Here is a 16,453-nt window from a genome sequence, read left to right on the forward strand (position 1 = left end):
TAACTGAACTCCCAGTCTTTTCAATGGGTCTAGGACTAACTGACGCCCCCTTTATTTCAGTGGGTCTAGGACTAACTGAACTCCCAGTCTTTTCAATGGGTCTAGGACTGACACCACCTTCATTTCAGTGGGTCTAGGACTAACTGAACTCCCAGTCTTTTCAATGGGTCCAGGACTAACTCATGTCTCCTTCATTTCAGTGGGTCTAGGACTAACTGTACTCCCATTCTTTTCAATGGATCCAGGACTAACTGACGACCTCTTCATTTCAGTGGGTCTAGGACTAACTGAACTCCCAGTCTTTTCAATGGGTCCAGGACTAACTGAACTCCCATTCTCTTCAATGGGTCTAGGACTAACTGACGCCCCCTTCATTTCAGTGGGTCCAGGACTAACTGAACTCCCATTCTCTTCAATGGGTCTAGGACTAACTGACGCCCCCTTCATTTCAGTGGGTCCAGGACTAACTGAACTCCCATTCTCTTCAGTGGGTCTAGGACTAACTGACTCCCCCTTCATTTCAGTGGTCTGGGACTAACTGAACTCCCAGTCTTTTCAATGGGTCCAGGACTAACTGACGCCCCCTTCATTTCAGTGGGTCTACTCTAAGTAGGAGTAACAGCGGATTCGACCCTTGACGTTCGCTGTTGCCTGCGTCCTTTGTTTCTTTCTCCCTCCCCGCCTGCCTCTCTCTTTGTCCCTCCACCGCGATCGTCGTACTCTTGGGGGCCGTGGCGATGGGGGAAGGATCCGGCTCGCGCGGCGCGCCCGCCCTCCGGTCCCCCGGGGCGGCCGCACCGGAGCCCACGCGAGCAGCCCTTCGCGAAGAAGCCCCGCAGAAGCGCGGGGGCGGGCGGCGGGAGGCGTGTCGTGGGGAGGAGGAAGGAGCGCGCCGCGGGCGAGGCGGGCGCAAGGGCGGGCCAGCGCGCACGGGCTCGCTCGCTCGCTCGCTCATCCGCCCGCCCATGGAGCGGAGCGCCCGCCGGGGCCCCTCTCCTCTGCGCCTTTAGCCGGGCATCGCCGCCTTCCTCCGGCCGCTCCCGTGGCCGCCGCCCGCTCGCCTCGCACCCGCCGCCGCCATGGGAGACGTGGTCTCGGCGCACCTGGACGACAGCCGCCGCCAGTTCATCGCAGGTGAGCCCGGCAGGGGCGCAGCTGGGTTCCAGGTGTGTCTGTGTGTGTGTGGGGGGGCGCGCTGGTGTCGCCGGGACGCCCCCGCCAGCCCCTCAATTCTGGGATGGGAACCGTGGCTGCAAAACTGGCGGGGGGGGGGGCGCGCGTGTGCGCGTGTGTGTGTGTGAATAATCCTGATTATTTCACTAGAATTCTGATGCGGATGACGCGACCGTTTGTATCACCTATTCTGGGTGATACGAAGTATGGTCGGCGACTTTAAGCAGAGAGGGGTTTTTTGGAGATGGGTGGCTGGGTTAGAAAGATGAACAAGGCGCGAACGAGGGGGGAAAAGAAGAAGAAAGACAATGGGTGGGGGGGTCAGCGCCCCAGCCGTCCAGCTCCTGCTTGGCTTTTTGTAGCTTTCCTGTTGTTGGAGGCGGGGGGGGGGGTGTTGTCCCTTTTCTCCACGTTGCAAGTCTTGTGAAGTTTTCTACAACCTCGCCCTCTCCTTGCTTCTGGAGTAGGGAGGGAGACGGGGGGCGGGGAGGAGCGGGGCCGCCTGCTTGAGAAGCAAGTCTGTGCAAAGGCTGTTTGCGTTTGGGGGGGGAGCGAAGGAGGAGCCCGTCTCTCTCTCTCTCTCTCTCTCCCTCCCTCTCCCTCCCCCCCTCTCTCCCCCCTCCCCACCTTCCGACCCCCGCGTGCTGTCCCTTGGTCAGGAAAAAAGAGGCTGGCGCTCTTGTGGCCACCTATTAGCCAGACTTCTAGTCCTCCTGACATCATACAGCAGCCTTCCCCAACCAGGCGCCCTGCAGAAGGTTTGGACTTCTACTCCCATCATTCCTATTCAGCATGGCCAATGGTCAGAAATGCTAGGAGCTGTAGTCCAAAGCATCCCCACATCCCCAGTGTGCCCAGTGGGGGGGGGGAAGGCTGCCCTATGGGAAGACTTTTCCGTATTACAGTAGGCAAAAACTGTTAGGTTTCTGCCCTGAGGAGCATGCAGTTTAAAATGTACAATCAGGGCCTTTATGTGTCTGTAAAACCAGGGCAGTAACGGACATGGGGGAAGAGGGCAGACGGGGACTGCCCTCCCCTCAAGCATATTATTATTATTATTATTATTATTAATTTGTGTTACATTTTTATCCTGTCTTTCCGCTAAGGAGCTCATAGGAATGTATGTGGTGTCTTCCCCTCCTATATCCTCACAACAACCCTGTGAGGTGGTTCAGGCTGACAGAGAGAGTGACCAAAGGTCACCCAGGCTGCATTGGGTAACACACTTACTGGGCAGTAAGTCTCACTGGACACAAACTGTACTTGTTTCTGAGGAAATATGCATAGGGTTGTGCTGCCAGGGAACGTCACTGCTGAGTAGGGATTTGAACCCAGGTCTTCCCAATCTTGCCACAACGCTCTACTTTTTGGCCTTCACTTATTTAGAAAAAGTAAGCTGATAGATCCTTTTGTTTGTCGCAATATAAGGCTGTGTAGGTGGACGGAAAAGTACAGGCTGGATTCTGCCTGATTGCTCACTTCTTAAATGTAATGAGCTACCTGTGCTAATGCTTCAAATGTCCTGCAGAGATGCCCTTGCCACGAAAACAGTTCTGGCTATGGGCCTGAGAAATAAACAGGTCCCTGCTCCCAAGGGGCTTGCAGTGTAAAATGGGCAAGAGGGAAAAGAGATAAGGATAAAACGGGGGAAAATATCATCGTACTTAATGTGTGTGCCCTTCACTAAGAGGTTTTGAGTGTGCGATGTAGGGCTTCCAAACCTATACAAACTGCATGACAGGCTGAAATTACACAGGTGTCGCTTCTTCCATGGCATTGGAGGCTAAGCAGTTTCCGAGGGAGGGGTATCCTGTTGGATTTCTGCTGGTGGAAGGGTCACATGGGCAGGTCTGGGGGGGTGCTTTTAGTTTCGGTGAACGTTTGCTGGCAAAGCAGGAATTCGTTGCTTCGGCATGGTGATCGCAAAATCGGGGAGCGGCCATTCTTCTGGGTGGATCACCGTGGCGCGGCAGAGGGTGCAACTCTGTGCGCAGGCAGCCTTACGAGTGGTCATAAACTTGAGCCATTAGCCGATAAGAGCTTTTGCCAGCCCTGTTCAGCTTTCTTCCCTGGTGGTATGCCCTGTTGATTTTTTCCCGAAGCGGTTTGCTTTCAAGGTGCTTGAGATCACAAACTGCTTACCTGGCTGCTTATCTCCAAGCAGGGCTAGAAAAATCTTAGGTGCCCAAATCTTTGCAGCTGGCTTCTTTGCCCCCGCCCCGGTCCCCCCCCATGCCTTTTTTTCTGGAGATGCCAGAGGGAGACTGCTCAGTGCCCTCTGGGTGTTTTGGACTGCAACGCCTTTAATCCCTGGCCATTGGTCATGCTGACTGGGGCTGATGGGAGTTGTAGTCCAAAATTGGGGGTTGGACTTGATGGCCTTGTAGGCCCCTTCCAACCCTACTATTCTATGAAATACTTGGAGGCCCAAACAGGTTGTCTACCCCTCCTGTATGGGGCTGTGTTTGCATGCATGCAGCATTCCTGGCAGCGTTTAATTTGTGCCAAGGATGAGTTTGGGGACCTTGCCTGAATGGTGAGGAGCACAGGCTTGGAACAGCTGGAAAAATGCCCCTGAGCATGGGTGGAGAACAGGTCCCCCTTTGCAGAGAAACCACAAGCAGCCTACACACCTGCCATTTTTAAGGCAAAGGTGGACAGCCTGTAGGAGTGTTGGCAAAGGGTCAACCCCCCTCTCAGCTTGAGGGATCTGGGTGTCTGTCAGGGGCCGTGAACCTGTGGCCCTCCAGATGTCACTGGACTACAACTCCCATCACCTCTTACCATTGCTGGCTGGGGCTGATGGGTGTTGGAGCCCAACCACATCCGCAGGGCTTCACGTTCCCCTCTCCTGACGCACACCTTCCCAGCTGGAGTTAATATTTCTTAAATTTGTATCTCACCTTTCCAAGGCAGCTAACAATAAAATACAGATCAGAACCAAATCTTGTTTAAAACATAACATGAAAGCGATTATGTCTATTATTTTTATCCCCACTTTTCCTCCAAGGAGCTGGATGCAGCATATAGGGGGTGCGTTCTCCCCTCCCAAAGAGCCGAACAACAACCCTGCAATGTGGGTTGGGTTGAGAGATACGGACTGGCCCTGGAAGCGTTGTGTGTGAGCGAAGATTTGAGGCCAGGTCTCCCAGTGCCAAGTCCCACACCCCGGCTACTATGCCACAAGGCTTGGCTGAGTCGCCGGTTGTACCAAAACAAGACCCAAGAATGCTAAACTGCACACAGCGGCACGAGTCTGAATTATATGACATTATAATATAAGGGGAAAGGGGACAAAAACAATATGTATACAGGGAAAGGGGACAAGCTATTGTGCTGTTACTCTTGGGGTCCTTTTTGTGTACATACAGTTTTTGTCCCTTTCCCCCTTATATTATAATATATAATTTACACAACTGTGTGTTGCAGGTGTGTGCAGTTTAGCACTCTTTGGCCTTGGCTGAGTTGCCAACCTGAGTTTACTTTTCCTAGACAGATTGGTCGGCAAAAGCGCCTTGCGCTCTCCCCAGCCCTGGAGCCTGGGGTGTGGGGAGTGGGATGTATGGCTCCTTTGGGGAGGGATCGTCCCCCATCCTTCCCCCGCTCCCTCTGAACTGGACTGTTTTGTAGCCGGTCTACACAATTGCTCTTTTGCTGGAGGAGGCGTCAGACTGATTATAGGCTGGGAAAAAGGAGTGGGAGGCCATGCTAATTGCTGCCTGCAGATACGGGATTGACCCTAATAAGGGGGGGTGGAGTAGGAGAGGTCAGCTGTCAGCTCCGTCTGCTTCTCTCCCCTCCCCTGTAAGTCAATAATTGGCGAGGCTGCAGCCAGCCTCCCTGGACCCTGTAAATTCTCCGCCTTGACCTCTTGCCTTTCTCAGCTTGTCTTCCATGTTTAGCCTCCAGCTCTAGTCAGTGGAGGTTCATGGGTGTGTGTGTGTATGCTGGAAGTGCTTGAATTATGAGGGTGGGGAAGGAAGGGGTAGGGTGGTCCTTAAAGGAAATCCATTTAGCCAATCCAGTTATCCAGTCACTGTTTAATTTAATTTATTTCTTACAATAATTTCTATTCCTGACACAAATAGCCAAGGGTGTGGGAGTGGGATGGGGTGCTCTGGATAGGTCTCAACGCAACTGCTATTTAGTTAACACGCCCCCCCATCTCTCTCCCACGCACATACCCACGCACGCAATTACGTGAATAATGCCATGCTTAGTTTGACCGTAAAACAGCTACGATTCGTAAAACAGAAAATCATAAATGCAGCCCAACCAGTCCTGCCCCCTCATCCGTCACACCCACAAAAGCTTAAAGGTAAAGGGGCTCGGCGACTCCCTCTGCCTCCCCGCTGTAATTCGGGCAATGCTCATGCCCTTTATGGGTCCTCAGCGTAGCCTGCAGCACCTCTTCCATTTCTTGCACGTGTTATTGAGAGCAAAGGGGTTGATCCTGCAGCGGACCGGTAAATGCTCATGCACCTTTTCCCGTAATGGCCTTTTTTTGAAGGTGTGCTCTCTTCCGGGATGTGGAAGGCATGGCAAGGTGACCACGTAGGGCCATTATATTTGTGCTAGAGTGTTTAAAAATAAAATAGAAGTACCCAGTGGTTGGGGGAGGAGAATTCCTTGTCTCTAATTTTTGGAATAGAGGCGTTGGAGCCAAATTCAAGTGGAATTAAGTTGTTTTTAAATCTGTCTCTTAAGGAGCATGCATGGGAAATTTCCTTCTACAGGTCAGAGTGCTCGACTGATTTAACCTGGTGCTGCCTACTGTGACTGGCAGCGGCTGTCCCAGGTCTTGAGCAGAGAATCTCTCCCCGTACATGTTCCCTGATCCTTTTAACTGGAGATGCCATGACTGAACTTGGGCCCTTCCCAAGCTGGTGCTTTCCCATGGAGTGCTGGGCCCTTCCCAAGTTGGTGCTTTCCCATGGAGCTCTGGACCCTTCTCAAAGGACGCCTGAGCATCTCAGCCCTCCAGCTTGTGTTATGTTTGCTTCCATCCCCTTGAAAAGCTTCAAATGGATGAAGTGAAGATGGAATCGGCTTTGCCCCAGGGATTGGACTAGATGACCTCCAAGGTCCCTTCCAGCTCTTTGATTGTGTGACATGCTCCTGAGCATGTTCAAAGTGTTTATCCACCCTGCACAAAATCCTAGGGCAGCCGTGGTAGGAGCAGCTGACTTCCAGTCGTGATTTCCTCTGCCATGCACCCAGCTGAATACCGAAAGGGTCATCCCATGATGACTCAAGTGGCTTCATGACCAACTGGAACGGATGAGTCGCCCCATTGGTGGGAAAGGAAGGACTGGTCATTCTAGAGCCTTCCCTCATCCCTTCCCCCTCGCAGATCTCTGAATCATTGTGGAATTGATTTCTGTGGAAGCTGGGCATCTCTAGGGTCTTAACTTGGCCAGAGCTGTAGAGTTCTTAGGAAACTGTGTTGGGAGCTACAGGCATTTCTGCTAGTCTGTGGGTGGCTGAGAGGCTTAATGGAACATATGTAGATTGCACCAGCCCGTATTAGGGAAATCCCAGGCCCTGGGCTATGGCCTTGTTAGCCAGTTGGATCATCTGATCTTCCAAATGGCCTTGGTCACATCACACCAAACCAAGCTTAGCACGCTCTGTGGCTTGCAGCCCCACTTGGAACCAGGGCTTGTTAGTCTAGTTTGCCATCGGATCACAGACCATGCCTTGTTGATTTGTTAGCCTTGGTTTGGTGTGATGTCTGAATAGAGGGAGCATATTTTCCTTACATTATTCCCTACAAATGCAAGATGTATGAGTGGGTTCTTGGAAAATCTTCGTGGAAACTAGTTCAAATAGTTTCAGAACAAAACAAAACACACCTTTCATTTGTACTAGCAGTACTCTCTTTTGCCTCCTTGGTATAGCAGCCATCATGTTTTCATACTACTCATGAGGTCTAGAGACTTTGTTTCCCTTTTTTTTTTTTAAAGAACAAACTGGAACAGTTGGATTGTTAAGATTCCAAGGAGATGCCATAGGCCACAGACAAATGCCTCAGAGCCTCTGCCCTTGCCTATTGCTCTAATATTTGAAAGATTAATCTGTAATCTTAAAAAAGAATCAATTTAGATTTGCTGACTAGTTTCTCAAAATCACAAGTGTGAACTATGGTTCGAGTGACAGGTCTTTGGTTAAACCCAAGCAAAGGGGGTTTCAAACGGGCACAGGAGCAATAACAAAGCCCCAGCACAGATCTGTAGAAAAGTAAATCAAATGATTTTTCCTTCTGTAGCATTGGCTGACAAACTATATATAATCTCAACCCTTAAAGGCCTGGATGTCCCAAGGAGTTTTCTCAGTGGATGTGGGAGCCAATAATATGTTCCAAGAATCCTTCTGAAGGTCTTTCCTCTCCCCCCCGAATGTTTGCAGCTCAAAATCTCTTCCTTCCTGATGCCTTGGGGCTGGTTCTGGGCAGTTGTCCCTCTGAGGCCCAGTGCCGCCCCTCAGTTTATTGCAGCTGTACGTGTGCTACGCAAATCCAGCCGACTCCACGTCCCCAAGCTTGAGAGTGGCTTAATCCTGTGATCAGGTGCCATGTCCTGTGGTTTGTTCTTTCTTTAGGACCTCACTCCTGCCTGCTTCTCCTCCCTGCCCAAACAAGCTCCTCCCTTGTCCCCTCCACCCTCTGCTAGTATCCTTAGGAGTGTATACAGGGAAGGGAGGAAGAATGTATTATAGCTTTGGGTTGATCATATTCTTCCACAGGAACGTGATCAACTGCCCCTTTGCGCATCGCACTGAAGATCGCTCCTAAAAATACAATGCGTGAATGTGCGGTCATGCAGGCGCACTCATAATGTGCCTCCACATGTTTGCATGTGGCATGTGTGGAATGGCCCTGACTCAGGCATTCACTGTGACTACTCTTAATATTATTTCTCGAGTGCCTACGTAAATGAGGCCCTGCGCTTGAAATAAGGCACAGGCCCTGCCCTGAGGCTTATGCTCGGTTCAGGCATCCTGCCAAGTCGTTATTTATACCAGCCATCGCTGAGAACCGAACGCGTTGCTCAGGCTTCCAAATGCCCGGTATGCAAACTATGGTTAGAGATGGTTCTCTGAGTTCGTTTTCCATTTTCCCTGCTTTGTAAGTTTACTGTCATTTCTGTGGCACAACGCGCTCCGGAGGCAGAACAGCAGCCAGAATGCTGGTTTGTCATTTCAGACGTTGTGTCTCACCCTAGTTGCAAAGCCACCACAGACCATGGTTTCTGAATGTAATCTGTTGGCTGACTGCAAACCATGGTTTGTCAGTTTGGACATTACAGCCTTGCCCGCCATGATTTGTGCTGATGAGAGAGCCTTTGTGTCTTAAGTGATGGGTGAGATGGATTGGGGACTATTCACTGACTGGGTCAAACTCACTTCGAGAGGGAACTATTCATTCAGAACGGGCGACCCCACCAATTCCGGTAGCGGTTTGTCTCCTGCCCATCTCTTTGGTCGTTTTGAACCTTGTCCCTGAACATTTTAACTGGTCCTTTGTCTTCCTTGGATTTCGGTCTGCTGCTCAGGTCCGAGAGCCAATTCCAGCAATATGTTTTTCGCCACCAAAGAGAAATATCTGTGAAGGAATGTGAAGAAGTGGTTCTGCTTTTAATTTTATTAAGTTGGATGTGATGCCAAATTGGCCATGATTTTGTAGGAAAATAACTCTGAGTCTGGGAGGGGAAGAAGCTAATCTATTCATTGATTTTCCCTGGAAATTCAACGTAGAACATACGAAGAGCTGCCTTTGTATAGGAGCAAAGAGGTCCAGCTCTTTGTTCCTATAGCCCAGTACTGTCTACTCTGGAGGGCACCGGGTTGGAGAAGGCTGGTCTACTACTGGCAGCCACTCCCCAGGATCATGCGCACAAGTCTTTCACTCTACCTGCTACCCAGTGGTGGCTGGTGGCTCCAATGTCAGTGGGGCAGTGATTCCACTCCAGGTTTCAGTCAGAACTCTAAAGGAGCTCTCCAAATAGCTCCTGTAGAGTTCTGACTGGGACCCGGAATGAATTAATCACCCCACTGACATTGGAGCCACCAGCCTCCACTGCTTCTCCCATTTACTTGGAGATGCCAGGAAGTGAACATGGGATCTTCTTCTTTCAAAGCACATGCCTAAGGTCCCAGTGTCCCAGTCATTCTTCATGAAAATGCGGGTTTGCTACGTTTCAGTTTTTGTGTTGGAATTAGTACTTAACTCTCACTGGTGCAATTCAGTCAGTGCTTCTAACCATGGTTTGTGCTAACTGTCACTGAGAACCTCAACCATGAATATTGGATTCATATTCACGTGTGCTACGCAAAACCAGCTGACTCCATGTCCCCAAGCTTGGGAGTGGCTTAATCCTGCAGTCAGGTGCCATGTCCTGTGGTTTGTTCTTTCATTAGGACCTCACTCCTGCCTGCTTCTCCTCCCTGCCCATACAAGCTCCTCTCTTGTCCCCTCCACCCTCTGCTAGGATCCTTAGGAGTGTATACAGGGAAGGGAGGAAGAATGTATTATAGCTTTGGGTTGATCATATCCTTCCACAGGAACGTGATCAACTGCCCCTTTGCGCATCGCACTGAAGATTGCACATCCAAGAATCCCAGGCATGCCAGTGCCTAGAGATCCTTGTCTGCATCTGTTCTCTGCTCTGGCATCATAGTGATGGCCATAACTGAGGCAGGCTTGTCAATTCAGGCATCATACCAAACTATAGTTAATGCAAACCCTGGTTTGCAAACCCACTTTGGATCATGGTTTCTGATCTTGGTTTGCTGCCCAGTTAGGAAATTCAGCCATCACACTAAACTGTAGTTAAGCTGTCTTCATCGTGGCTTGGCTTAAGAACATAATAGCCCTGCTGGATCAGACCAAGGGTCCATCTAGTCGAGCATTCCGTTCACACAGTGGCTAACCAGCTGCCAATGGGAATCTCACAAGCAGGACTTGAGTGCAACAGCACCCTCCTGCCCATGTTCCCCAGCAACCGGTATATATAGCCTTACTTCCTCTGATATTGGAGGTAGCATAGAGCAATCAGAACTAGTAGCCATTGATAGCCTTCTCCTCCAGGAATTTGTCTAACCCCCATTTAAAGCTGTCCACATTAGTGGCCATCACTCTGTCTTATGGAAATCAAGCCACCTCTTGGTAGCTTGATTTCTGCTTTGAGCCACTATCAAAGTGCAGTTCTTAATATTTAAAAGATGTCACTCTTTATCCTTTTTCCTGTTTGCTTGGTCTCTGGACTTATGTTTTTATGCTCTTGCCAGTCTGTGCCATACCCACCATCCTCATTCTCTTGTTCTCCTTGGCATCTTCTCCAAATTGCTTGCAACTTTAACAATTAAATTGTCAGAAGACTCCAGCTGTAGTTAAAACCCATGCTAAACAGAGCAGAACTATTTTTCGGTGCCTTTATAAAACATGGTGCTGCTTCTTTTTAAAGGGACAACAGGATTCTTCTATCTGTGCTCCAGCCTAACCCTCAAACCTATCCCGGTGACACTGGGATGGAGCGGGTGGTGGGGAGATGGCCAGTATTCTGAACATAAGGGCCAAATTTTAGAAAAGAGATGGGAGACTCAGGACTATATTTATCTTTGGGCAAGGTAATGGAGAAGGCAGTGTCCATTCAACTCCAAGCAGTCTTGGATGAAACTGATTATCTGGACCCATTTCAAACCAGCTTCAGGGTGGCATATGGAGTTGAAACTGCCATGGTCGCCTTGGTGGGTGATCTTTGCCTGGGAATTAATAGGGGGAGTGCATCCCTGTTGCGCTCCGGGAGAGAGCGCAGGACAGGAAGGCCTGGCGTGCTATGGTCCATGGGGTCACGAAGAGTCGGACACGACTGAACGACTGAACAAATCCCTGTTGATTCTTTTGGATCTCTCAGCAGCATTCAGTACCATCGACCATGGTATCCTTCTGGATCGCCTGAGGGGGTTGGGGGCACTGCTCTGCAGTGGTTCTGCTCCTTTCTTTCAGGATGGTTCCAGATGGTGTCGCTCGGGGATAGTTGTTCCTCAAAAAAGGAACTATTATGTCGAGTCCCTCAGGGCTTCATTCTGTCCCCGATGCTGTTCAATATCTACATGGAACTGCTGGGAGAGATCATCAGGAGGTTTGGGGCTGAGTGTTATCAGCATGCTGATGACACCCAAATCTATTTCTTCATAACATTTTTATCCAAGGTATGACTCCTCTGAATGACTGCCTGAAGTCGGTAGTGGGCTGGATGAGGGAGAGCAAGCTGAAATTGAATCCAGGCAACAGAGAGGCGCTCATCATGAAGGGTCCTAATTCAGGTATTGAGGTATGTCAGCCAGTTCTGGATGGGGTTGCACTCCCCCTGAAGGAGCAAGTACGTAGCTTGCGGGGGCTTCTTGACCCAACCCTTCTCCTGGCACATCAGGTGGAGGTGACAGTGAGACGTGCCTGTTATCAACTTTCAGCTACGCCCATTCCTGGAACATGCGGACCTGGTAACAGTGGTGCATGCGCTGGTAACCTCTAGGCTTGATTTCTGCAATGCGCTGTAACTGGGCCTGCCTTTATATTTAGTTTGGAAACTTCAACTGGTACAGAACGTGGCAGCCAGGTTGGTCTCTGGGACCCCCCGTGGAGACCACATTACACTGGTTTAAAAATCTTTACACTGGCTGCCAATTTGTTTCCGAGCGAATTGTAAAGTGCTGGTTCTTACCTTTCAGGCCTTACATGGCCTAGGTCCAAGGTACCTTAGGGAGCTCCGCCTTCTCCCCTATGTCCCAGTCCACCTAAGGTCTTCTGAGGGGTCTTTGCTGTGGCTACCTAATGTGAGACTGGCAGCCACACGCAAGGGGACTTTTTCCTTCGCTGCCCCTCAGTTGTGGAACGACCTGCCGGTTGAAATGCACCTGCTGACCACACTGAAGGTTTTTAAGCAGGCATTAAAGACGCGGTTATTCTAGCAGGCCTTTCCTTTTTAGAACTCTTGTTTCTTTTGCGGACTTCTGTATATTATTCTTAAACTGTGTTATTTTAAGCTGTGTTTTATTGCTGGATTTTTTAAACAAATTGTTTTTAGTTCATAGTTGTTTTTAGTTATATGTTGTTTGTCGGTATGTTTTATGTAAATGGTTTTAAACTTTGTTAAAACCTTTGGTAAACTTTGTTTAAACATTCTAATGTTTTAACTTTTGTAAACTGCCCAGAGAGCTTCAGCTATGGGGTGGTATAGTGGTGGTGGTGGTAGTAGTAGTAGTAGTTGTAATAATAATAATAATAATAGCTGCCAGGAAGATGAGAGGCTGCAAATTTGATTAGTGTGTACTTAGGGGGTTAGAAAAATTCCTGGAGGAGAAATCTAACAATGGCTACGAGGCTTGAGGGCTATGTGCTATCTTCAGCACCAGAGGCAGTATGTCTGTGTACACCAGTTGCTGGGGAACATGGGTGGGAGGGTTCTGTTGCGTTCATGTCCTGGTGTGGGTTCCTGATCAACAGCTGGTTGGCCACTGTGTGGACAGAATGCTGGACTAGATGGACCTTTGGTCTGATCCAGCAGGGCTCTTTGTATGTTCTTCTCTCTTTCTCTTCTTGCTGTTGCTCTGCCCCAAATCTCTCTCTCCCAGCTGTGTTTCCCACAGGGTGGGGCACAAAATATTATTATTTCAGCATCCCCTATAGCTTTTCCTCTTGGGGAGAGAAACTGCTGGGGGAGGCAGGGTGGTGCTGATCAGGAAGAAAGCCTTCTCAGAAAGGAACCTTTTCACATCTTCTGCGTTCCATTGAGTTTGGCCTTGGACGTTGCATGGCACAGCTTGGTTTGACACTGAGAGGCAAAGAAAATGCCCTCCCCTTCCATCAGTTCACCTTCCTAGTACTTACGTAATGGGCCCTCCCACCAACATGTGAATTTCTTGCCACTCCAGATGCCCTCCAGATGTCTTTGGACTTCAGTTCCCGTCAGCCCCGGGCAGTGTGGCCAATGGTCAGGAATGCTGGGAGTCTGTGTGCAAAACGTCTGGAGGGCTGATCTGACCACTACACCACACCGGTTCTCTATCTGACGCCTTCTTGGCTCCTTGCGTAACAGTCAGAGTTCCATTTGTGGAACTACATTTCAGTGAAGGTACATCAGAGCTCTCTAAGGTATGGAGCTTGGATAGCACCTTGGAACATAAGAACATAAGAAGAGCCCTGCTGGATCAGACCAAGGGTCCATCTAGTCCAGCGTTCTGTTCACACAGTGGCCAACCAGCTGTTGACCAGGAACCCACAAGCAAGACACAAGTGCAACAGCACCCTCCCACCCATGTTCCCCAGCAACTGGTGTTCATAGGTACACTGCCTCTGATACTGGAGGTAGCATATGGCCATCTACTGGGGCAATGAAGCACCATTAGGCTCTGGCCTAACTCATAACAACATCAGAAGAGCCCTGCTGGATCAGACCAAGGGTCCATCTAGTCCAGCATCCTGTTCACACAGTGGCCAACCAGCTGTCGACCAGGAAGCCACCAGCAGGGCAGGAGCGCAACAGCACCCTCCCACCCATGTTCCCCAGCAACGGGTGTACACAGGCATACTGCCTCTGATACGGAAGGTAGTATATAGCCATCAGGACTAGCAGACATTGATAGCCTTTTCCTCCTGGAGTTTGTCCAACCCCTTTTGAGCCATCCAAGCTGGTGGCCATCCCTCCATCCCATGGTAGCGACTTCCACAGTTTAACTCTGCGCTGTGTGAAGAAGTCCTTCCTTTGATCTGTCCTGAATCTCCCACCAATCAGCTTCCTTGGGTTCTAGTATTTTGAGAGAGGGAGAAAAATGTCTCCCTCTCCACTTTCTCCACACCGTGCATAATTCTGTACGCCTCTGTCATGTCTCCCCTTACCCTCCTTTTTTGCCAGGCTAAACAATCCCAGCTGTCGTAACCTTCTCTCGTAGGGGAGATGCTCCAGTCCCTCGATCATTTTAGTTGCCCTTTTCTGCGCCTTTGATGCAGGAGAGCTCCTTTAGAGTTCTGACTGGTTCTGACCGAATCCTGGAGTGAATACAGCACCCGATGGACATCGGAGCCACCCGCCTCCATTATGGGGGAATTCCCATTTCCTGGGTGGGGGGTCCTGTTTTTGTTGCCTGTTGGAGGGCTTTCCACACCAACTCCCCCCCCACCTTCCCTTGGCACTGTCCAAACTGCTTTCCCATCATTGTAAAGGGGCAATAGTCCTTTTTTTTTTGGTCTGATCTGTGTGTGTTTGCTTTGAGCTGTGTTGTGCTTTTGCAACAGGAGTGAGGAGAGAAATTCTGGGGCTGAAACACTCGTCTCTTGTCCCACGCCAAGCTGCCAGAAGGGTTGCCCTTTGAATGCAGCCAGACTTCTTTCTTTTCTTTTTCCGTACACTCTGCAGTCTGGGTGGGAGACGAGTAAGCTCTCTTCCTCCTCCTCCCCTTTACATTTACCCTTCCATTTGCGAGAAAGCTCTGGGAGGGTGTCTGTTTGACCCTTCCCTTCCCTGCTGGGCTCAGATGGGCTGGACTTTCTAGCCTGGCATTGAGGATCGGTGCTTTTGTGCCAGGAGCTGTGCCGTGAGCTGCTGGTTGTGTGCCCAGATTCTGTGTGTGTGTGTCTTTCTCCCTCCAAATATGCTCTTACAGGGAGGGGACAGCGTAGGAGCAAAAAAATCCATCTCTCTGCACTCTGATGGGGCTTGTTTTTCTAGTCTTGTACTGTCTCAGCGTAGGAGTTTGGTTTGGGGAGGGGAGAGCGCTAGTTAGGAGTAGCCAAGGGGCTTTCGGAAAGCCTAATGGAGGTGAAGCGTTAGGTGGTTTTCAGCATGCCCCCCCCCCGCCTCAGTTTCCATCTGTAATATGGTGTATAATAATACTGAGTTTCCCTACAGCATCCTTCTCTGACCTGGTGCCCTCCAGATGGTTGGACTACAACTCCCACCATCCCCAGCCAGTGGCTGGGGATGGTTGGTGTGGCAGTCCAACACATCTGGAGTACAACAGGTCGGGGTTGTAAGTATTCCAACTCGATAATGCTTGTGAAGCATTTTGAACACATGGGAATGCTATTTCACAGGTAGGCAATCTGGCACCCTCCAGATGTTCTGGATTACAGATGTTCTGGATTACAGATGTTCTGGATTGGGAGTTGTGGGGCTTTTTTTTGGTCTAAGCATTTATGGGATTGCATCTTTATTAACTTATTCATTTGTTATTATTAGCATTTATATGCCTCCCTATCTTTTAAAAAGTCATCACGGCAATGTACAATAATTTTAAAATAATAAAACCTTGCAACCAGTGTGGTGTAGTGGCTAGAATGTTGGACTGGGAGTTGGCAGATCCGGGTTCTTGTCCCCCCTCGGCTATGGTAGCTAACTAGGTGACTTTGGGCCAGTCACGGACTCTTGGCCTGACCTACCTCACAAGGTTGTTGTGAGGGTAAAATGGAGAGGAGGAGGGTTATGTATGCCACCTTGGGTTCCTTAAGTAGGAAAAAATGTGGTGTGTGTGTGTGTGTATGTGTATATAATAAGCTCCCACAATTCCTCACTATTGGTTGTGTTGGCTGGGGCTTATGGGAGTCGTAGTCTGAAATACACAGAGGCCACCACATTTCCTACCTCGGTTCAATGTATTTTAAGTTGCAGTTTTATTCCTGCCTTTAAGAGCTGGACTTTGCTTCTCCAGGTGCTGCTGTCTTTAATTTCTACTCCACTGACTTTAAAGAACCTCCTGGCGGCTTAAAATAAAACCGGTATGATCCAGTGCAGTAAAAGGTTTCATAACCACAATAGATGAGACCAAGCTAAATTGGAAAAAAAAAAAAGATTTTTTCTTTAAAAAAAACCCCCAGCGTTATTTGAAGGCCAGTCTGAAAGCTGCAAGAGATCCTTAAAAGCTTTTCCAAACAAGGGTATGACTCAGTGTTTTGCAGCTTCTCAGGTGGAACTTCGGTGAACTTGGGGGATGATGCGTTTTGCAGGGCTGGAGCTGCTGCAGAGAAAGCCCTACCTATCTGTCTTAAGACCTTTTTCACAAGGACCATTTCTGGGAGTTGGTGCATACGCACTTGGCATCAAATTTGGAACAGTTGGGCAAGGTGGGAATGAGGTGGGTTTTCAGTCTGTATGGTGCCCTGGCCTGTCTTCAAGTGCTATTGGCTGGATCCATGTTGTTCTTCCCTGAGCAGGCCATGCTGCCAAAACGAGAAGCACACCATGCCAGGCGAAGCTGTGGCAAGAGACGCAACGTTGAGCTCCAT

General features: G+C 49.7%; 1 protein-coding gene across 1 annotated transcript in view; it reads left to right on the forward strand.

The window, feature by feature from the left end:
* The first annotated feature begins 885 nt into the window (after positions 1-885).
* The window catches only part of NIBAN2 (niban apoptosis regulator 2), a 109,739-nt gene continuing 94,171 nt past the window's right edge, over positions 886-16,453 (forward strand). Inside the window, exon 1 of the mRNA XM_084821412.1 lies at positions 886-1,134. Within this exon, the coding sequence (XP_084677538.1) occupies positions 1,080-1,134 (55 nt within the window). The 5' untranslated portion in view covers positions 886-1,079. The remainder of the gene's footprint in view (positions 1,135-16,453) is intronic.

Source organism: Heloderma suspectum, chromosome 14 (assembly GCF_057233095.1).
Source record: "Heloderma suspectum isolate Gila_16-S chromosome 14, 16-S_ref, whole genome shotgun sequence".
Taxonomy (NCBI): domain Eukaryota; kingdom Metazoa; phylum Chordata; class Lepidosauria; order Squamata; family Helodermatidae; genus Heloderma; species Heloderma suspectum.